At 40.5% G+C, this 22,387-nt stretch overlaps 3 protein-coding genes across 3 annotated transcripts in view; all 3 read left to right on the top strand.

The window, feature by feature from the left end:
- Nucleotides 1–4,226: 4,226 nt before the first annotated feature.
- Nucleotides 4,227–5,174, top strand: LOC121920490 (olfactory receptor 5V1-like). Its single transcript, XM_042447631.1, has one exon. The coding sequence runs from the start codon at nt 4,227–4,229 to the stop codon at nt 5,172–5,174; it is 948 nt and encodes a 315-aa protein (XP_042303565.1).
- A 6,588-nt stretch (nt 5,175–11,762) lies between these two features.
- On the top strand, nt 11,763–14,690 carry LOC121923632 (olfactory receptor 10Z1-like). The gene is made up of 2 exons (XM_042454224.1): nt 11,763–11,858; nt 13,689–14,690. The coding sequence occupies exons 1-2, from the start codon at nt 11,847–11,849 to the stop codon at nt 14,688–14,690; spliced, it is 1,014 nt and encodes a 337-aa protein (XP_042310158.1). The 5' UTR covers nt 11,763–11,846.
- Nucleotides 14,691–20,087: 5,397 nt separating this feature from the next.
- The window catches only part of LOC121920489 (olfactory receptor 10Q1-like), a 6,071-nt gene continuing 3,771 nt past the window's right edge, over nt 20,088–22,387 (top strand). Inside the window, exon 1 of the mRNA XM_042447630.1 lies at nt 20,088–20,095. Coding sequence (XP_042303564.1) covers nt 20,088–20,095 — 8 coding nt within the window. The remainder of the gene's footprint in view (nt 20,096–22,387) is intronic.

Here is a 22,387-nt window from a genome sequence, read left to right as displayed (position 1 = left end):
TACACAAATGTACAGTCTCTTTTCTTCCCTTCTTTGGTGATGTGTGTTCCATTTGTTGTACTGCTCAACCAGGGTTATGCAGTTTTCCATAAAAGTTCAGCAAATTCAGAAGAGTCAAGACAAACCACAAGATGTTTCTCCTTCCACCCCACAATGGAGATACATCTGTCCTGAAGTGACTGTCCTTCTCTTTTTTTTCCCTTCTCCTCAGACAATTTATTATGCCCCTTATCAGTCCAAAGTACACATTTAGGCTATAGCTTTTTTTAAAATGGCATTTTGATTTTCATGGAAAAGCAATCACATGGGGGGGATCATTGTGGTTTACAATGCTCAGAATACCCTTGCCAGCATGGTCACTGGCCACAGTGGCTCATGATTTTCGATATTGTTGTTCAAAAGCTAACTTTATGCTGCTCTGCTCATGGGGCCTTGATCTGGTGTTGTGCTTTGAATCCAAATCAGATACTGATGGTGGTTTCCTTGCCCAAATCTCCATCTTCAATTTGACATCAAAAGTGCTATTTGTTTACTGTTTGTCAGCTCTTGGCTTCAATGCTGGATTAAAGAAGTTGGGCCCTGTAGCAGCTTCAAAACTAGGAACTCGTTTAACAGTGATTGCAAATTCCTCTATTGGAAGGCCAGCTATGCACAGTGGTGGATCAGCCTTGGAGGCCCAAGGAAAAAGACCAGCTGGGTATCCAAATCTACAGATGGGAAATGATGTTGCAGCCCCTTGAGATTGCAAGCTGATCTAATGCATGCTCCTCTACAACCACCACCTCCAAAATCACAGCACAGGAAGCTTGTATGTGTGGTGCCAGCCACAGTATGGGGCACCTTGCTTTTGAGAACCTTGAAGTATTGTCTCCTGTGCCATCACTAGGGTTGGTGTCACCCGGTGCAGTAACTCATGGTGTCACCCCCCACACTGATCTCTTTCCATACCACACCATGCCGAATCCTTAGTAATGTTTTTATACTAATGTTACTCATAAATCCTAATTCCTGAATGTCACTGAATGTAATAGTAATAGTTGTGATATAAACAACTAGCAAAACTAAAATTATTCCTTCAAATTACAGTCCTATACACACAGCCTAAATGCATTTACATGCACATAGTTTTATGCAATTAAAGTGAAAATTTTATTTTAAAAATTTGGTGTTTTAAAGAAAATATAAAAAAGATAAACAAATATATATATATATATATATATATATATATATATTTGGATTTTTTTTTAAAAAACCTAGGGCCCCTTCTTTCTCCTACCACTGAGCCTTGCCCCACTCACAACATCTCTTTAGCATTTAAAAGGGATTCAAGTGAATGCCATAGACTGTATCTGCCAAAAGGAAGCCCTTAGGGTGTTACCTGGTGCGGTCCATACCCCCGTACCCTCCTAGTGATGCCCTTGGTTGCCTCCAGTCATACCACTGATAATCCAGCCTTATTGCTATGTGTGTGTATGAGAGAGAGAGAGAGAGATTTTCAGCAGGAAATATGTTAGGCCCAAATCTAAATAAAGAACATGATGCAGGACCAAGGGCCTATGCAGCTGCTTTTTCTTCACATAAATGGACTCTCTGGTTTTGTTTTTTTTAAAGGTAAAAGCCTGGGTAAAATATATATTATATTATATTGCTTTTAAAATCCTGATATGGAAATCCACACCTGGTTACACATTGCAAAAAAAAACGTTTTTTAATAAGAAATCTTCATTGACCAATGCAATTAGTTTTAATCAATCAATTAAATCTGCATAAATTTGCACAGGAATAAAAAATAATAATTTTGAAGGGAAAATGTCAGCCTCCTTCATTTTGAGAAAGTGTATCTCTCTGTTGTAGCAGGTACCACTTTAGAAAAGGAATATTGCCTCTTGAGTGAGACACAAGGCAGAATTTTGCTTCTCTCAAAGTATTTCCCAGTTGAACATGGCTGCTGTTTCAGTAGATTCATCTAAATTATTGAAATACAGTATGGGGAACTTGTGGCCTTCCAGACATTGCTGGACTGCAGCCCCATTACGGTTATTCATAAGGAGGCTGATGGGAACTGCAGTCTAACTAAGTCTCATGGGCTACATGTTGCCCACTCTAATCCAAGTACATAATTCTTTACGATTCCTATTTTATACCAATCTACCTGGGAATAAGCCTTACTGAAACTCATGGGAATTACGCTGAAGTAGGCATATGTGGGATTGTATTGTAAAGGTTGCTGCCTTAATATTTAGCCTGTGCCAGAAAATAATGAGGTAGGGAATTATGTCTGTGTAGCTTTGAGGTTTCTGAGGGCAGAGAATTCCATAAGCAGGGAGCAAGTTTTCATCATATGAACTCCCAGCTTCTGCCTTCTGTGTCATTTTCCCAGAAATGAGAAATAGCAGTCTTAGTACATGCAAGTTTTTTGTATGATGACAATACCATCAGTTGCTAGCTCGCTTCTATGAATAAGCTATCATTTTCAAATGCAGAAGTCTGATGATATAATTAATTTTCAGACAGCAATGCTGCTCTCTGAGTCAGTGTCACATTCAACCAAAAGCCAGTAAGAGCAACTAAGCGGTGCCCACACATGTCTGAATTGCTTACAAAACTCCAGCAAGGTTCCATCATGACCCGGGTGACTGGCTTCTAACAAGATTTGATGCTGACTGAGATTGGCAAGAGAGACAAAGAAGGCTGAGTTGCTTTTCATTAGGGTCTGAAGGAGTTAGATGGAGACAAAAGACAAGATGTCACTTCCCATCCATTTCACCTATAGACTGGACCGACAGTTGAAATTTACTTCAACAGTGGTGACAGTGTTCTTCAGACCAACCTGAGGGAAGGAGGCTAGTTTCAAGGATACAGGACAGGCTTTGTGATACTGTTCTGTCTGTCAAGAAGAGAGCAAAATGGCAAGGGACCTAAGGCAGGATGCTCTATATGCCTCCTAGCATCTTCTGATGCTCCTGACCTGCCCATACGCCAGTGCTCCCCTGCCATCCCTGCATTGGCATGCAATCCATACACTTGGGAATTCCCCGGAGTTTCTGGCCTGATTCAGAGCAAATGAGGACTCTTTTTGTACCAGAGAGAATTTCCCTGGAGTATGCATTAGACCTGTATTTCTCCTGTTTTGGCCTTTGCATGATCTAAACAGGTTAGTGCAGGAACGGGCTGGGAACATTTCTTTTTTCCCATGTGGACATGGCCTCAGTCTTAAAGGAAAACAATGGCAAACTTCTTCTGAATAAATCATGCCATGAAGACACTAAGGAAGTGTCACCATAAGTTAGAGTTGACCAGACGAAACATGACAACAGTAATAACAACACCTTATTCTAGGTGGCCTCACAGCCATTGCCTCAGGGATCTGACTGTATGGACTTTATCATACGGGGGAAATCGGGGGTTTAAACAGCGAAAATCACATGAAAATCGCACAATCTCGATTAACATTTTCACACACATTGTGATTAAAAAGCCATTATCCTGGTAATAAACAGGCAATAAACAGCAACACATCATTCACAGGATTTACCTGTGAATGATTTGTTGCTGTTTATTGTCTATTTATTCCCAAGATAATGGCAGTTTAATTGCGACGTCATGTGAAAATGTTAATTGAGATTGCGTGATTTTCAAATGATTTTTGCTGTTTAACCCCCCCGCCTGATTTCCCCATGTGATAAAGTCCTATGTTTGATTGTGAGACCAAAGCAGCTATTTAATTAGTTATTTAATTAATGTATTTGTTTTATAACCCCCCCCCCCCATTAAACGTAAAGTTGTTTATCCTCCTCTATTCTTTAAGTGATCTAAAAATGAGAAGTGAAAACAAAAAAGAGATGGAAAAAGTGTCCTCCTATGGCAGGGAGTTCCATCATCTCATAGAACAACTCAGCTGAGATTGAAGTTTTAGAAAATTCTCTGTTTAATAACAAGTTGCTTTACTTACACTGTTGTGGGATCACAGCAGAATTGTGGGCCTGCTGCACAAAAAGAAAATAAAAGCTCCCCCGCCTAGTAAAAATGTCAATTTCCATCCATTTTTAATTCTGGGGAGCAAATAGTATATCCCTAGATTATTTATGCTATCTTTTCATTTTTACATGCTGCTTTCTGATAACATTTGTCTTCTTCCCATTTTATCTTTATCATCCGTCTTTCACAGATTGCACAGATTCACTAAAAACTAGCTGTACTAGCTGTCGACAAAATGTGAGACTGAGATGGAACAAAGACAAAACACCAGCACAGACGAAGGTTTTGTTATCCTGGGATTCAACAGCAATGGGACTTTGCAGAACATATTTTTTGCTTTGTTCTTTCTCATGCTTCTCATCACTCTCTCAGGGCATCTGGCTATGGTGGTCATAAGTTTAGTTGACCCTGCCCTCAGCACTCCTATGTATTTTTTCCTGCGCAGCCTTTCTTTCACTGAAATATGCTACACTCTGGTCATTGTGCCTCAGATGCTGGCCAACTTCTTGGCCAAGAACCAAAGAGTCTCCTTAATGGCCTGTGCCACCCAGATGTATTTCTTTATTGCCTTTGGAGGTGCAGAATGTTTTCTATTGGTTGTGATGGCCTATGACAGGTATGTGGCCATATGCCATCCTTTGCGCTACACTGTCATCATAAGTCGAAATCTTTGTATGCAGTTTTTACTGATCGCCTATATCAGTGGATTCGCAATATCTCTGGCATTGACCATGCTGATTTTTGGCCTTCCCTTCTGTGGCTCACACAACATCAACCACTTCTTCTGCGACATTCCACCAGTGCTTTTTTTGGCATGTAGTGACACACATGTCAACGAAATGGCTGTCTTCCTTGTCTGCATGACGAACTTGCTCATCCCTTTCCTGCTCATTCTGCTTTCCTATGTCTTCATTGCCAATTCCATCCTAAGGATTAAATGCTCCCAAGGGCGTAAAAAGGCCTTCTCCACCTGTGTTGCTCACCTGGTTGTGGCTGTTCTCCACTATGGCTGTGCCATTTTCATCTATATCCGTCCAAGAGCCAGCTACTCCCTGAACGAAGACAAGGTGGTCTCCTTGATCTATACCAATCTCACCCCAATGTTGTACCCCATAATTTACAGCCTCCGAAACAAGGAAGTCAAGGGGGCTCTCAAGAGAGTATGGGAAAGGAAATTTGTTTCCATGGCAATATAATAATAGTACACCTGAGGCCTAGTTTTTCAGAAATGACTAGAATTGCCAGTCATTCAGAGATGTATTAATTGTATCTCTCAAAATGAGTCTTGTAAATGTAATTCAGTGTGCCAGTTGACCAGGAACAAATGAGCTAACATTTATTTTTATGCATGTGAACAAATTACTTTTTTAAAAAGTCATAGACAAGCTCGTTTCATTTCTTCTAGCCCACTGCCATTTCTTGTTGTTGTTAAGTAGATAAAGTTTGCATTTGATACTGTTCATTAATTCATTCCAAACTGCTCAACTGCATTCCTGGACCCACCAGAAATGTTGGATTCCTTGTCTAGCTTCACTCCTTGACCAAGAACAGGATATTTCTAGGACTAAGTTTTTTTTATCAGAAAAGTCAGCACAGACCTAAGCTAAATGTAAAACCAGTTCCCATTCTTTCAGTTAATTTATTATAATTTTTGTATATGTTACACTTCTATTACATTTTGTGTATGCTGAAGTGTTTGATTTTTATAAACTTTGGAAATCTGGCAGGAAAGACAAACAGAACATGGTTACGTTGAAAACCCAGTTTTTGATTGCATTTAGCTTTCATGAGGATATTCTTTTCATCATACTTCAAAATGGGCATTTATTCAAATTCTAAAATACTTAGGAGTTAATTTTTTTTAAATGGCTCTAAAATATCAAATTAGAAGGTGCAGACTTTTTAAGGTAGTGTGGGGAACACATAGTGTAAAGGTTTCTTAAAATATTTGCTTTGAGGCTCTTCCAGATTGGTCTAAAAAGAATCATGTATTCTTGCACTATGTCTCATTCCTTCCAACTTCCTTGACTCGCAGGGACACCATGGATTAATGCTCTGTTGTCCTACCCTTTCAATGGCTTTTATAATGCTTCAGTTTCTCTTCCACTCCCATTTTCCATCCTTGTCCTGAGCTTAATTTCAATCCCAGTTGCTTTGAAAGTGCAAAGTTTAAAGTGCAAAGTTAATTGCATTCATTAACTCAAGAAGAGGGAATGGGGAGGAAAAGGTGGGGTCTCCACTTTCCCAATAGGCTCAGGGAAGAGCAATTTGCTACAGCATCTCATAGTTTGTCTGTTCTTCCCCATTAATAATCTTTGCCATCTTGACAAAACTCTGATGTTGCTTGGCCACACATGTCCCACTTTTCATCTGTGCAATGTTGGAAGGTGTGATACCTCTGGGTTTGCTGGTTGTTATTAACGAATGAATTAATTAATTAATTCCAGCCCTTCCCAACTGCAGACTTGTGTTCTGCAGATTGCATCCACAGATGGCCCTGCCCCATAATGGGACTTGATGTACCATGTTTTTTGGCATCCACGGAGAAATCCAGGATGGAATCCCTGTGGATATGAAGGGCCAACTGCATATTCCACCTTTCTCTCAGATTAAGTTTCAAGGCAGTTCACAGAAAGCTAAAAACACAACAATAAAACTTTAAACAAAATTTGAAATCATCATATTAAAACCATAGCTTTAAAATGGTATAAAATCATTCAAAAGCACAGAAAAGTTAAAAAATAAAGCATACCCATTTCATAAGAAGACTCCTTGCAATTAATTATTCATTACAAGTCTACTTGAAGACAAAGGTTCAATGCTGCCTTTGAAAAGTGACCAGGAAGGGGACTGGCCAAACTTCTCGTAGAAGGGGATTTCAGAGGTTGGGGCCAGCCACTGAGATAGCTCTCTCCCAAGTGCTCAACAAATGAGTTGGTAATGGAGGCAGAATTTAGACAAGGCCCTCCCCTGCAGATCTTAAGACTCTGTCAGGTTCATAATGCACTTTCAGATAGCTTGTTATTGTTGTGTGCATTAAAGTTATGACCCTAAGGCCCATGGGGTTTTCTTGGAAAGATTTGTTCAGAGGAGGTATGCCATTGCCTTCTCCCGAGGTTGAGAGCACATGAGTTGCCCAAAGTCACCCAGTAGGTTTCAAGGCCAAGCTGGGAATTGAACACTGGTCTCCAGAGTCCTAGTTCAACACTACACCATCACCTGCATATCCATTCTTTTCATTCTTTTGGGGGCACTATTTTGAAGAGATTTCTTAAATCTGCACCAGGACTGTTCTAAAGGTGATTTTTTAATGGAAAGAAGTAGCTTCTGGAGGTGAACCTATGGTTTCATGGACAAATTTTCTCTTAAAAATTCCTTTTATATATAATGTTATAGAGCAAAAGAGCCATCACATTAATAAGCTATAGCACTGTAACTCTTTTTGTGATGATTTGGAGGGGCATTATTGGCTAATTGCTTAGGAAAAAAGAATTGAAAGTTGGTGGTTGGGAGAACGGAGGTTTCCAAAGGGTTTTTGGAGGCCACAAAAGAAGGAACAATGATTGCACATGCCTGCAGTTTGCACTGTCCCCACCCCACAATTAAATGCCTAAGATGGTGTGGTTCTCCTTGTATGCCCAACACAGTTGTGCACCTGAGAAAGTCTATGAAATAGGCAGGGACGAAGCCAAGGGGGGGGGGTTCTTGAGGTCCGGACCCCCCCTTCCATTAGAAAAATGAATGGTGTGTGCTGCTGTGCTGCCACACTCAAGCCCCATTATAATGGTGGCACTTAGTCTGGACCCCCCCCTTCCTAAAATCCTAGCTACGTCCCTGAAATAGGGCAACTTTAAAATTATTTAAAAAAAAACCCACATCCAGAATCCTGTTTGTGTGTTGTGTCTTCGTAGGTGGACTTGCATCTGTGGGAATTAGAATTGCACCATTGCATAATGTCCATACCAAGTAGAGGGCTGTTGTTACATAGTCCAGCCAGCAAAGTACCCAGTAGACAATACAATCAATGCACATCAGTCTGAGGCACCAAAAAACACCAGGCACCCTTGCTGAGGTCACATTACGCTTCTTCACAATTCAGTAACTTTGGGGCAAAACAAACCGTCCTGAAACGGCAGACTGGAAGCGCCAGTTTTAACTCTGGAGGGACGCCGCAGCAGCCAAACCATTCGGCATCCCTCCGGAGTAAAAAGAACCTGTGAAAAGCAGGTTCTTTTTATGGTGCCCAGCTGATGTCACAAGTGTGCCATTGGCGTACTGGTGATGTAAGCGACGTGCAGCGATGTCTGTATGCTGTGCATCCCTGATGTCATCATGGCAGTGCCCATGTGGATGGGATGCCGCCATGCTACCACCGCCTGTACGGACTAGGGTTCTGGAGCATGGGGTTGCTGCACACTCCAGAATCCTAGTATTGACGGTGGCGGCACACCACTTCAGGCCCGTCTGCTTCAGGCCTAAGTTTCTTAGCCTCTCTGATACTTAAAGGAGCCCTGGTGGTGCAGTGGTTAAATGCCTGTACCCTAGCCATTCACATATAAACCTCAAAGTTGTGTGTTCAATACCAGCCAGGGGTTCAGGGTCAACTCAACCTGGCATCTTTCTGAGGTCACTAAAATGAGTACCCAGCTTATTAGCTTACACATTGTAAATCGTTTAGGGAATGGTTAAGTGCACTGATAAGTGGTATAGAAATGTACTTGCTATTGCTATTAAATGCAGTTATATTACATAAAAAATCACAAAAGATTCTGGTCTACTTTTTCATATTTATGTATGGAATTTATCTCATGCCTCCCTTCCAAGATGGAGTTTAAAGAGGCTTACAATAATTTTTAAAAGATTATCATAAGCACAAACATTAGTTTACAAAAGTTAAAAAAGAATTAAATGATAACATAACTTTAAAAATATGATTAAAAAACTGTGAAAAACATAATTTCTGGTAAAAGATTAAAAATATGGCATGCCACTCCATACATACACAAACACCCCCCCCCCCACACACACCCCCCCCCACACACATGCCCAATAACTGCGTGCTCCTACCAAATACAGGCCATCTGGCCACAGCCTCTATTAAAATAAGGCAATCCTGATGGTGATACTACAAGGAAGATCTGGTATTGGCAGATTCTGTGGCAGATTTTGCCACCAAGAGTAGTAGATACACTGAACTTGGTTTGTGTTTATTGTGTTTATTATTACAGTTTTATATAGGGAGAAGGTAGGGTGGAGTTGAGGAATAATTTGGTTTACTTAGAGTAAACTAATTTAGGATTATGTTTGTAGATTAGTGTAAGGTTATGATTTTTATATGTTACGTGTGTTATTGAGAGGTGTGTGTGTAAAAATTAATAAAAAGGTTTGGGGGGGGGGCAGTAGACACATTAAAACAGTGAAACTTGTATCAGCACCGAGTTCCCAAGTTCCTATTGATCTAGTGAGTCTCTTTTAGTTGAAACCCATGATTGGATTTAGGCCATAATTCTACATTCTCAGATAATTACAGTACACCACTGAGTACTGCACCTTTGTCTCCCAGTTGTGATGAAACCCAGATCTTTTGTCACATTTCCCCCTGAGGCTCATGGCATTCTTCAAGTAATACTTAGGGCATTAATCTAATGGATGGAAACTGTACTACGCTGCTTCAGGATGCTAGTTCTAAGGGAGAAAGCCAGGGAGAACGAATCGGTAAAATAGATAGAGTACAAAGAAATCAGTATTAATAGAAAACAATTCTATTATAATATTTCTGGTTCCAGCCAGTCTTAACTACCTGCTTGACAGAAGATATTTGCTTTTGATTGTATAAACTGCATATTTATGGAGATCTTTAATGATGTTTATGTAGCTTTACTTTCATCATGTTGCCATTAGAGCATGGGTCCTCTCTCTTCACCCAAGCAATTCGGAGGTAAGATATCGTACATTTCATCAATGTAGAATGAAATCCTGATAGTCTTGCAGATGTAAAGAAAAACTGATATATGTAGGCTTTTTCCCTATAGAAAATTTAATTAAAATCTCAATTATGAGTGAATCCCCTTACTTGGGAAGTTGAAAATGAATGACAGTTTGAATTCATTACTGGGAGAGGCATTAACTAATTAAAAGCTTTTTCCAATATTGAATTCAAATTGTGAATCATCCTTTTTCCTTTTGTTTGATTCTCTCTCTCTCTTTTTACAAAAAGGAAATGTTATATCCTTTCATTGATTGATGAAAATCTGGAAACGAATAGGTCAAATGATGATCAAATGATGGGGAAAAAATCTCAGTCTGTACATTCTGAATATTTGTATATACAAATGTCAATTTATATATTGTGTCCAGGTCTTAGGTGGCTGACTAAAATTTCGGGGAACTCTTCCCCTTCTTCAGCTCTCCAAGCAAGGAGACAAATCTCCAGGCTAGTGGAACTGGAAGAGTAGAAAGTCTGGCTTTATTGTATGAGGTGACTTTAAAGTTGGAGTGTCCATCTCCTCCCCAGTTCCAGTGATGCAAGGGCTTACTGGTTCAATGGAAAGATTTTGGTTTGTGTGTTTCACTTCTGCAATATAAGCACACCAAAAATCCATGAGCACAGAAAGGGGAAGGGATGAGGGAGACTACTGATGGGTGGATGTACTTGAGTCTATTGCACTGCATGGAGCAAGGCATCATAGTTCTTCAGGTATCTATGGTTGCCACATTGAATACAAGAGAGGGCTCTTGTACCTTTAATGGCTCTGCAAAAGAGGGAATTTCAGCAGGTGCTTTCTGTCATGTAACTAGGGAGTTGATCACATGCAATTTTAATGCTGACCCGAGCATGGATTGAACTGGAATGGGTTAAAACTGATTTTACCACATGCAAAATTGCTGCTGCACTGCCAACCAACCATCACCCATCTTCCAGCTGGTTAACAAGGGTGCTAAAATTCCCTCTTCTGCACAACCATTAAAGATACAGGTGATCTCTCCCATTTTCACTCTGGTAACCCTAGTTTTCTTCTTTCACAAGCTGCAGCAACAGTGGCATACAACCTGAAAAATATTCCCAGTGGGCTGTTGGTGTGCAGTTGTAGTCAAGCCTAGGTGGGATGTGAGCCTTAAAGGGAAGGATGACAACTGCAGCAGCTGCTCGTCATAGTTTTCTGGCAAAAAAAACCCTCTGGCCTAGAGTTGGTTAATTATATGTTTAGCTGAATTTTTATCCAAATTCTGGGGCCATTTAGACCTACCTACCACCCACCATGCAGACTTTCATAGTCAGCTGCTCTGGACTTACTTCATGTTCTTTTCCATCCTTTGCCTGTTGATTTGTTGACACGTTAGCTCTCACCCCAACTTAACCCTCATCTTGCCTACTTTCTCTCCATCGAAGTGTGTTTCAAGATATGGGCATTTTGAGGTTTCCTCACTTTGGCCAGCCATTGTGTTTTCACCCAATCCTACCTCCACTTCAACTACAGAGGTGAGGTCTGATTGGACTGATTTCAGGGACAGGAGATAATCAGGGAAATTGCTCACATTTATTCTCCACCTCTGTGCATGTGTTCATGTGCTCACATTTGACCAGACATTTCCATCCAGGTTTGGTTAAAATTTGAAGACTTGATGTTTTCTTATTTCTTGGAACTACTTTTTAAATTACTTAATAAAATTTAATGAAAAATTTTTTTTGAAGACTTGAAAAACTGGCTTTTCCCCAACTATCTGTGATTATAAGCATTGTTACACTTTCATTTGAACAGCATTGCTTCGATTTTGTTTCACTTGGAAGACCAAGAGGTGGATTTTCTGCTTGTTTACCTTGATCCAGAATTTAAAAACAAACACCAGACACCCTAGAAGCCTGAAAAATGGAAAATGAAGTAAATCTGATCATTTTGCCTTGAATTAAAAAATATCTATATTAATAAATATTTGATTTTGATTTATTTAAAAAAGCTCTGGCTTATTTTTGAGCCCAGTGTAGCCCCATCCACTCTGAAATTGTTCAGTCTTAGGCGAGAACCAGACTCTCTCAAATACCAGTTCAGTACTTGAGCCACTACCGCACACAGGCCCTAAACCATTTAGAAGTGAGAAACCTTCAAACATCCTTTTTTGATCCCTAGTCTGTGAGTGTTATTGGGTAGAGTTAGTTTGAAGTTTATATCTAAGAACAGAACTTTGTTTCCACCTCAGCAGCCCAATGCAAAAGAGCAAAAAGAATGGCTTTTGCCGTTGTTCAGAGTTGAACAAATGTGATCTTGCAGCTCTAAGACTATTTTTGCAAACCTTCACCCTTCCCAGATGACCCCAAGATGACAGCTTCAGGATTCCTGCAACTGCTTTAAGTTCTACATATATGGCAACTTGTATATTAATGATCTGTGTAAGTGGGCCAGAATCCTGCTACTGGACCCTATCCCTCCAGAGGTTTGGCACCAGCAGCAATGAGCCTGTACAATTCAGAACAGCTGCAGGAACAGCAGCAGTAGAATCAAGAGTGAATTGGCATCCACATCCACCACCACAATGAATGAGGGTCAGCCTGACATAGTGGCTTGAATGTTGGACTACTAGGACACTGTGAGACTAGAGTCTGAATCTCCACTCAGCCTTAGAAACCCACTGAGTGACCTTGGGCAAGTCACACTCTCTCAGCTTCAGAGGAAGGCAAGGGCAAACCCACTCTGAACAAATATTGCCAAGAAAATAGATTTTAGGAGATTATTACATGCACATTTTTGCTCAATCTGGGCACGGGATGGGCTCAGGCTGCAACTGGGGAAAACGGGTGTTATCACACATGAAATTGCTGCTGTGCTGCTGGCTGACCACCACCCATCCCTGAGCCGAGCTTATCCCACTGATTTTGGTAGTACTGAAGCTTTCTGTCCTTCAAACTCGGCTGGCTCGGGGACGGGTGGTGGTTGTCCAGCAGTACAACAGCTATTTCGTGTGCCATTTCCCCCCATTCCGGCCTGATTCCATCCCATGCCCGCATCAGGCAAAAAAGTAAATGCAATGATCTCCTTAGGGTCTTCATGACTCAGAAACTACCTGAAGGCACACAACAATAGTTAGGAACAGGGTAAAACTTGTGGTATTTCCTTTGAAAAAGTGTAAATATTTAAAAATGGAAGTAGTGGAACATGCCATCTAAGGTCATGTTCATTGTTATTATTTTTTATAGTTAATGTCTCTGTCTTTATTTCAGCACAATGTCATTTTAAAACAAAACAAAACTGGGATTAGTATGCTCCTGCGATATAGCTTCCCCCCCAACTTGATACCTTTCATCTTACACAATTCAACTTACAATGAAGAACTCTGCAACCCAGTGATACATTCATTTTAGGATCACCATAAGTCTGAAATGACTTGAAGCACACAACAACAAACTACAGTGGATATGGTGTCCACCTTTCCTTACAGGTCTAAGCCAAGATTGAGTCTCTCAGTCTTCTCCTAAATGCCAATGATGTGCTTTTGTGCATCCTGAAGAATACAAAAAACCTTTATAAAAAAGGAGGGGTCTTTTTAAAAATATGTTCCACAGATAAGGTAAGTGTCAAGGACTATTATGCCCACTTTAAAACCTGAGGAACAAATAGTATCTTTCTGCATAAATGGCATTTTTCCCCATTTTATTTGCTGACTTGTGCTGATCTGTTTCCTGTAGCCATTTTATCTTTCTTATCCTTCTTATGCAGACTGGTGAATGCAAAGAGGAGCAAAACAATTTGACCACGGGATGTAGAGTGAAAATGGAACAAGGACAAAACAAGAGCACTGATGAAGGCTTTGTTATTCTCGGATTCAACATCAATGGGACTTTGCAGAACATATTTTTTGCTTTGTTCTTTCTCATGTACCTCATCACACTATCAGGACACCTGGCTATAGTGGTCATAAGTTTAGTTGATCCTGCCCTCAGCACCCCAATGTATTTATTCCTACGCAACTTATCTTTTATTGAAATCTGTTACACTCTGGTCTTTGTACCCGAGATGCTGGCTAACACCTTGGCCAAGAGCAAAAGAGTCCCCTTGATGGTGTGTGCCATGCAGATGTATTTCTTTATTGCCTTTGGGGGTACAGAGTGTTTTCTGTTGGTTGTGATGGCCTATGACAGGTATGTGGCCATATGCCATCCTTTACGCTACACTCTCATCATGAACCAAAATCTCTGTATGCAGCTGTTGCTGGTAGCCTATATCAGTGGATTCACAATCTCCCTGGGACTGACCATGCTGATTTTCAGTCTTCCCTTCTGTGGCTCACACAACATCAACCACTTCTTCTGCGATATTCCACCAGTGCTTTTTTTGGCATGTAGTGACACACATGTCAATGAAATGGCTGTCTTCCTTGTTTGCATGATGATTTTGCTCATCCCTTTTGTGCTCATTCTGCTTTCCTATGTCTTCATTGCCAATTCCATCCTGAGGATTAAATGCTCCCAAGGGCGTAAAAAGGCCTTCTCCACCTGTGTTGCTCACCTGGTTGTGGCTGTTCTTCACTATGGCTGTGCCATTTTCATTTACATCCGACCAAAGGCCAGCTATTCCTTGAATGAAGACAAGGTGGTTTCCTTGATTTACACTAATGTCACACCAATGTTGTACCCCATGATTTACAGTCTCAGGAACAAGGAAGTTAAGGGAGCCCTCAAGAGAGTATGGGGAAGGACTTTTGTTTCAGTAACCAGATAGTGATAGTACATTAAAGGGCTATTGTTTTACCTTTGACTGGATTGTAGTGTTTTATCCAGACAAAAAATCCCCATGTTTGTTTTTATTGTTTGTGTACCAGTTACCCAAAACCAAAACAAATTCCATGCTGTTCCCTCATTCCAACATTGTTAATATTTTTAAAAGTTCAGTCATCAACTTTTGCTCTTGTTTTTCACACAGGCTACTTCTAAAAGCTAACCAAAACTGTTATAGTCTACTCTCTAGCTTTAGTCTTGGACTCAGAGGGCTCTATCGTCATTCCATACAAAGGGCCTCTACAGACAGGTGGTTCAACGCCACCCCTTTGAGGCCTGGATGGAGGCTGTGGCAACCAGATGCTGAGGCCTCCGCAAGGACCAAAAAGAATCCGCTTCTTGGTGGGTTGTTTTTGCGCCCCGGAAGGGAGGCCACAGGTGCACGTGAGTGCCATGATGACGCCCCTTCCGCGGAGCATCATTTTGGCACTCTGCCGCATGGATGTCATCATGGCTTGTGCCATATGGACGGGTGCATACCATGATGGTACCCTGGTGGAGAAAGAAGGACTTGGAGCGTGTGAACGTTCAGCCCTACTGCAGCCCTACTGAGTATGCAGGCTGGCATAAACTCCCAGTCTGTCAAGCCCCAAAGTTGCCAGAATTTAATTTTCAGAGCTGTCAACCTTATACAAAATGAGCAGGGTGTGGGACCACTCAGTTGAAGTGCATATATATATAGCATTAGTAAAAATCCTAGATTTTGATCTGCGTCATATTTTACTTGAGGTGTGTTAGGTTTTTTGTTGTTTTTTTAAATAAGAGTTTGAAAAGGTGTACTGGAAATGCTTTTTAAAAAATAAAATGGGGCTTTAAAGTATATTGTTAAGTAACTTCTGTGAAATATCAGTGAAAATCCCATTCTGGTATTCATCCTTGTGAAATGTGAAAAATGTGGAGGGATTATGCAATTTCTGCACAATCCACATTTTTTTGTGCAGAATAGGTCCCAAATTGTTAAGTTTCTGGCACATCTAGTATTCATCTTCTCAGAGTTTCTGGACATTTGAGAAACCATTTTAAAAAAAACACCAATTTTTTAAATATTCTTTCCATCCCTACTGTATTCTGTGCAGTCAGTTTTATATATTACTGTCATCACTCTGTATAACACCCACATACTGTTTGGACAGTCCCATTTGCACTAGTTGTTATCATATAGGCAGGATTTTACTAACTTTTTAAAAAGAAACATTGCAAACTTTGCAACATTTCCCTTAATTTTATGGCAGACCTCTCATGCAAAACCTTGCACACCTTTCAGTTAAGAGTTTCAGAATAGTCTGCCCTTTTGTGCACCTCTTACTCCAGAGGATGGAATTGTGAGAGTGGGTTTGCAGTATCTGGCTTCCCCTGATTTTAGGACGCAATTTGGCCAGAGCAATTGAAACCAATTATCAATACCTCTTTATTCAGGAGGGCATTTGAGAAGTGACTCTTTCTTCAGGAAAGGGATATTTAATAGGGAATGTTGTACTTTGTTGATATGCTTTTAATTGTTTTTATTCAATTGTGGTTCAGTATGGTAATTTTTTTGTTGTACCTTTGTGATGCTCCTGGTGATAGGACCCTCTGTCTCTCTGAAACACATGGTGGTTGCCCTTGGTTCTGTTGACTTTGGAAGCTGCCATTACCATTTTCTCTGTCCTTGCAGTGACTGGGAGTAGGTCAGGCAATGGCAGGAGGCTGCCAGGGTCAGGGCCATGCCAAACCAATGTTAGCTACCCTCCTGCTTCTGCCCCAAAGGGGAAGCATTCCTCCTCACTCCTCTCCTAAGTCTTGCTAGCATTGAACGTTATCAGACAAGGGAAATGGGAAGTATAATCCAATGGCAATCTGAACGCAATCATGAGGTTTAACGTTATTGTGTGATAGACTACCACACTCAATTTTGGGCAATGGGAAGCCAGTCCGAACGCAATCATGAGGTTTCATGTTATTGCGTGAGAAGTGATCACATGCAATTTCGGGCAATGGCAAGCTATTTTTGGGCAATGGGAAGTCAGTTGGAATGCAATTCGCATTCACGTAAATTCTCTGAACTAGCGAATTCACGTGAATGCATTCTGGCCCCACTTTCTTTTCATTCAAAATTAAGAGAAATTCCTCCCGTGTGTTAAACTCCATTGAGACCATGTGGACTTGCTTTTGAAAGAGGTAGCATACAACAAAGGCTGCATCTACACTGCAGAATTAATGAAATTTAACACCACTCTAACTGCCAGGGCTCAATGCTATGGGATTCTAGGGTTTGTAGTTTTATGAGATATTTAGCCTTTTATGTCAGACAGCTCTGTGCCACAACAAATGACAGGATTTTATAGGATGGCACCATGACAGTTAAAGCAGTGCCAAAATGCATTCATTCTACAGGCTGGGAACAGTCTAAGGCTAAGGCTTTTGTGATGAAATGTCAGTTTGAATGGCCCAGGATGATGAGTCATATGTAGTGTTTTTCCATCCCCCCAAAATATGAAAGTGTATTTTTCCACCACATAGTCTGTATAATTTCTGTGCAAAGAAAATACGAGTTCATTGTTACATAAAAAGGTTAGACTCTTGTATGGGACAGCATAACATAGGAGTTCTCTGTGTGGAACCATACTATAGCTGGTTAATCAACATCCACAGATTAACTACTGAGCTGCTGCAACCCCTGTACAACCTTTCTAAGGCTGGTGGTGGTGGGACTGGAGGGTTGTCTAGCTATGCCTCAGTAGCCAGATGCAAAATGATTGCATCATATGCTCAGGTTCTTCAAGATCCTTTGGTGGCTACAGAGACATAGCCAGATGCTTCTTTGATCCATCCTGCTTTCCACTAACCATGGAATGGCCATGGAGTCCTGTAGTGCCCTAATGGTAACTCAGGGCTCATTCCCACTACATTATAAAACGAATCGCAAATCAGATTATACAGCCATTGTTCCCATTTTAATCCAAACCCGATCCCTATTTGATTGAATTCTCTTGTGAAAACCCAAAGCAGAGGGGGAAACCCTGGGTTAGCCTGACACTACTTTCAGTGTAAATGGAAAGAACATCCATTCTTAGATCAAGTGCTGCTCTCATGGAAAGGACCCTTGCTATGAGTGCAACTCTTCTCCTGCAAATGGAAACATTTTCTATTTGTGTATCAAAAAATGCCCCAGGCGATTCCATCCTAAATGTGGTGAGACACTTGATTTCACTTTTGTGCAGAGGATTTGGGTAGCTGATGTATACGTATGCAACCTGTCATTTCATAAAGTTATAACCACTGCCTTTGATACCTCCAGGATAGGATTTAGGGGAAGAAGTCCATGGCTCCCCATACCAGAATATGTAGGAGGATCTTGATGTTCAGTAGGGCTAATTTACCACATTTTGAAGTAAGGGCAGTACTAAATAGTACTACCTAAATTGGAAAGCTTCCTTAGACCACTGAATAAAGCTTCACATAAACTATAGGCACCATGGATTACTGTACACCTCCCCTTCCCTGTTGTGATGAATTTGAAACTTTTCCACATCTCTTTCCTCTTGAGGGTCACAAAGTTCTTCAAGTGCCTCTTGATTCTTAACCCATCAGTTGAACTCAATCTATTCTGCCACAGGAGACAAGAGAGAAAGGAAGAATCCATAAAAGGTGACAGTTACCAAAACGTTAAACTTAGCAGCAAACAGGTTGCAAAAGTGTGTCTGGTTCCAACCAGTTTTCTCTGTTCACACTGGGGAAAACCTTCTGCTTTATGGATCACTGATTCATGGAGATAGAGAGTGATAGATGTGTGGAATTAATCTCTTTAAAAATCATGGTGGTGTTTTTTGTGAACGCATTTCATAGGCACTAGGATTCTTCAGTCCACGTAACTATCCAGAGGTAAAGTATGCTTCATTTCATCTATTCGGAACGCAATTCTGATAGCCAGGCAGTTGCAGACTTAAATGGGCATAACAATAGTTCTTCTTGTTTTAATTCACATCCAGTGATGAACAAATCCCATTAAATGGACACCTCTTCCATTCCTGAAATACCATTCTCCTTCGCTAGCCAAATACTTAATGGTTTATCCTGCAGCATGTTGTTTGTTTGCTTTATAAAAAGGATGTACAGGGTGAATCTTCCTTATTCAGAATTCCAAAATATGAAACATTCAAAACAACAACAGCAACAACAACAACAACTCTCTTTTAATGGGTGGCTGAGATAGTGACACCATTGCTTTCTGGTGGTTCAATGTACCATTTTGCTTCATGCACAAATATTATTACAAATATTGTATAAAGTTACCTCAGACTATGTGAATAAGATGCATATGAAACATAAATAAATTTTGTGTTTAGACTTGCTCCCCATCTCCAAGATAGCTTATTATGTACAAAAATGCAAATACTGGTATTACAAAATCCAAAAAAATCTGAAATCCAAAGCACTTCTCTTCCCAAGGATTTTGGATAAGGGAGACTCAGTCTGTATTGGATTCTGGGACTGGCTGATTTTAAAACCTACAAATATTATTCCAAATCATGAACAATTAGTAAAAAGACTCCCACTTCTAATATTTTTATTTGTATATCCTGCTCTCAGAGTTTTAAAATGTTTTGTGGAAGGTATGTTTAGGGAGTTAAAAGGTACATCTTTAGTACAGGTTTGCACTGATGTCCCCATCACCTATGTTTTAATACATGCTGGTGACATTGATGTAGTGGATTCTGTATCTAGTTATGGGGTGATGGCCCATAGACCTAGTGTGGCAGAGTCTAACCTCTGTGAATTGGGGAATCTCAGAGTGCATCTACACTGAAGAAATAATGCAGCTTGATACCACTTTAACAGCCATTGCTGCATCCTACGAATCCTAATTTGTAGCTTTGTGAAGCACCAGCACTCTATTAGAAAAGGCTAAAAACCTTGTAACCCAGGATTCCATACGCTGGAGCTACAGCACTTAAAAGCAGTGTCAAACTGCAGTATTTCAAATTCAAACCTCTCTTTCTCAGACTCACTAGTTGTTCTAGGTTTTTCTTTAAAATGCATTGAGACAGCAACTGTGCAATCCACTGAAGATATACATAGAAGTATATCCCATTGTGGTGCTTGTGCTTACTCCCAGCCAGGTGTTTAGAATTACAGCCTGAGGCGATGGCCCTAAATGCAGGTAAAAATTGGGGGAGGGGGCAGCGGCAGTTTATTAGGAACTCTGATCGTAAGTTGTCCCTTGGAAGATATCTGCACTACAAATCAAAAGTGCTTGCAAACCAGACTGATAATTCTGGTTCTCCAACAAGGGTCCTTAAAAACTATCTTTCTTCTGTGTAGTATTATTATAGATGGCTCTGAGAAGGACACTGAGAATGCCATGTCTGCGTAGGTATTACCAAAACAGAAGGACAAAGGTAGATGCAGGTTTGCATAATTTTTTGCAGGGGGTAATTTAAATATAAAGATAATAATTTAGAAATAATGACTATATTGATGGCTGTTTCTAGAAGCAGAGAAATGGTGTGAAGAAGGATGTGATCAGGTGATCCATGTCTGCTCGGTCTGCATATAGGCAAATTTTAACTGCGATAGGCAACACCAGGGCCCATCCTCCTCCATTTTATGGTGTTTTTAAATATTTAAACCAGTCATGGAATGGAGAGTCTTTGAAACAGAGAAAGCCTTCAAAATGAGGACAGTTTCTGACAACCCTTCAAGTAGGGGAAGGTTTGCCAGAATCTTGTTGGAGCATTTATGAATGTGTTACCTAGAGTTATGTACTCATGGGTAGAATTCAGAGATATAACCATGTTAGTCTTGAATATCATTATCCAAAGGGGTCTTGTAGCAGCCTTGAGACTAACTGTGTGAAAGAAGTTGCAGTATAAGCTTTCATAGACTTGGTCTACTTCCTCAGATGCATAGAGTGAAGTTTTGCCCAGGAAGGACTTTTAAAATCAGATGACACGAATAGCCATATAAATTCAAAATTTGTGAGCATGGTGATTAGGATTACTTTGTGGAGTTTTTGGATACATTGCAATACAGTTGTTTGGAAGGAGCTTATAGCTTTGTCTTTTAAATCAGTTTCAGCCTCCTGGGCTGCAACTGGGATGTGGGATGGAGGTGGGAATTATCGCAAACTATGCAGCAAATTTAGTGTGCGATAATCCTTGCCTCCATCCCATGTCCTGGCTGCAGCCTGAGAGGCTGGAGTTGATTTAAAATGTCTGGGAATGTGGTGTGTGAAGACTGGAAAGAGAAACAGCTGAACTACAATATACCCACAAACCCTCCATCAATAATGGGTTGAAGAGAGACAATGGCTTCCTGGCACACTACACATATTATAACACTGGTTAACCTCCAATCTCATAAGGATTCTCTTAGCCAGTTTAATATATCTCCTTTCTGGTTTCCAGTCTTCACACACCACATTCCCAGACCCCCTCGGCTATTTATATGGTCATCCATCTATCATGGCCTTAGGCAATATCTGTTGTCCCTCAATAACCAGAGTTAAAACTGAACTTTTCACCTCATCACTTATACCCACAAGTTTTGCATTTCTATGGCTGTTCATGTAGTCTCATTATAAAAGGTGATTCCTGGACACCAGATCACCACATGCATCTCAGGAAGTAGACCAAGAGTATGAAAGTTTATGCTACAACTTCTTATGCTACAAGATAGTTTTGTCATACATAGGGACCATGCCTGCCTCAAAGCAGCTTGCTGGTGCTCCCACCCTCTTTGTGCAAATGATCTCTGGCATGAGGGGGGATTGTTATCAGGGCCCTACTTCTGACTGTCAAACTGGAGATTGCTCATGAGAAGGAGGTGGGAATGTCAGTCAACTGCTTCCTAACTGACAGGGGAACAGATCCTTATTGACTGCAGCAACTGCTGCCCAGCTGGTGGGAGAATGAGGAGGTCAGGACAGAATTCATTGCATAGCACCAGAACTATGGAGTTTATATGTTTGTAACTTCCGAACAGGATTCTGGCTGTTCTTTGTAAAGTAGGATATATGGAACACTTGGACATTTATGTTTGTCCTCTGAATCAGAAAGGATGAAAACTCAGCCTTGTTATGAATGGAACTAAAAATTAAGTTTGCTGAATCTTTTTGCTTAGCTCCAGTTAGGGCAAATACCGAACCAATTGTTGAATAGTGAGTCAGTGCATGAGTAAACCCCATTGATTCCATGGCGTGATCATAGTAGGGTCTAACCATAGATTTCAGAACATGGCCAGCCTAAGTGGAAGTACAGGAGAGAAAAAATTGTGAGGAGAACAGAATACCTGACTGTTTCTTAGTTCTGCATCTTTCATGTATAAACACTTGGACTTTTATGTTTGTCCTCTGAATTAGAAAGGATGAAAACTCAGCTTTGTTATGAATGGAATTAAAAATTAAGTTTGCTGAGACACTCTCACCTGGAGTAGTCAATAACATTTTTGAAAAGCAAAATACCTTGTCTCAAAATCCAAATTAAAACCTGTATATCTGTAATGGACTAATGTTATCAGTGTAGGACAAAAAGCCCTCTCATCATCATCATCATCATCATCATCATCATCATCATCATCATCATTTAAAGACAATACATTTTTGTCTCTGGCATAATCCATAATAAATAAGCCCATTTTACTGCTGAAAATAAAAAGCAATCA

Source organism: Sceloporus undulatus, chromosome 2 (assembly GCF_019175285.1).
Source record: "Sceloporus undulatus isolate JIND9_A2432 ecotype Alabama chromosome 2, SceUnd_v1.1, whole genome shotgun sequence".
In the NCBI taxonomy this organism is placed as follows: Eukaryota; Metazoa; Chordata; class Lepidosauria; order Squamata; family Phrynosomatidae; genus Sceloporus; species Sceloporus undulatus.
Note: the sequence above shows the minus strand (reverse complement) of the source record. Positions and strands in the feature narration are given on the sequence as shown.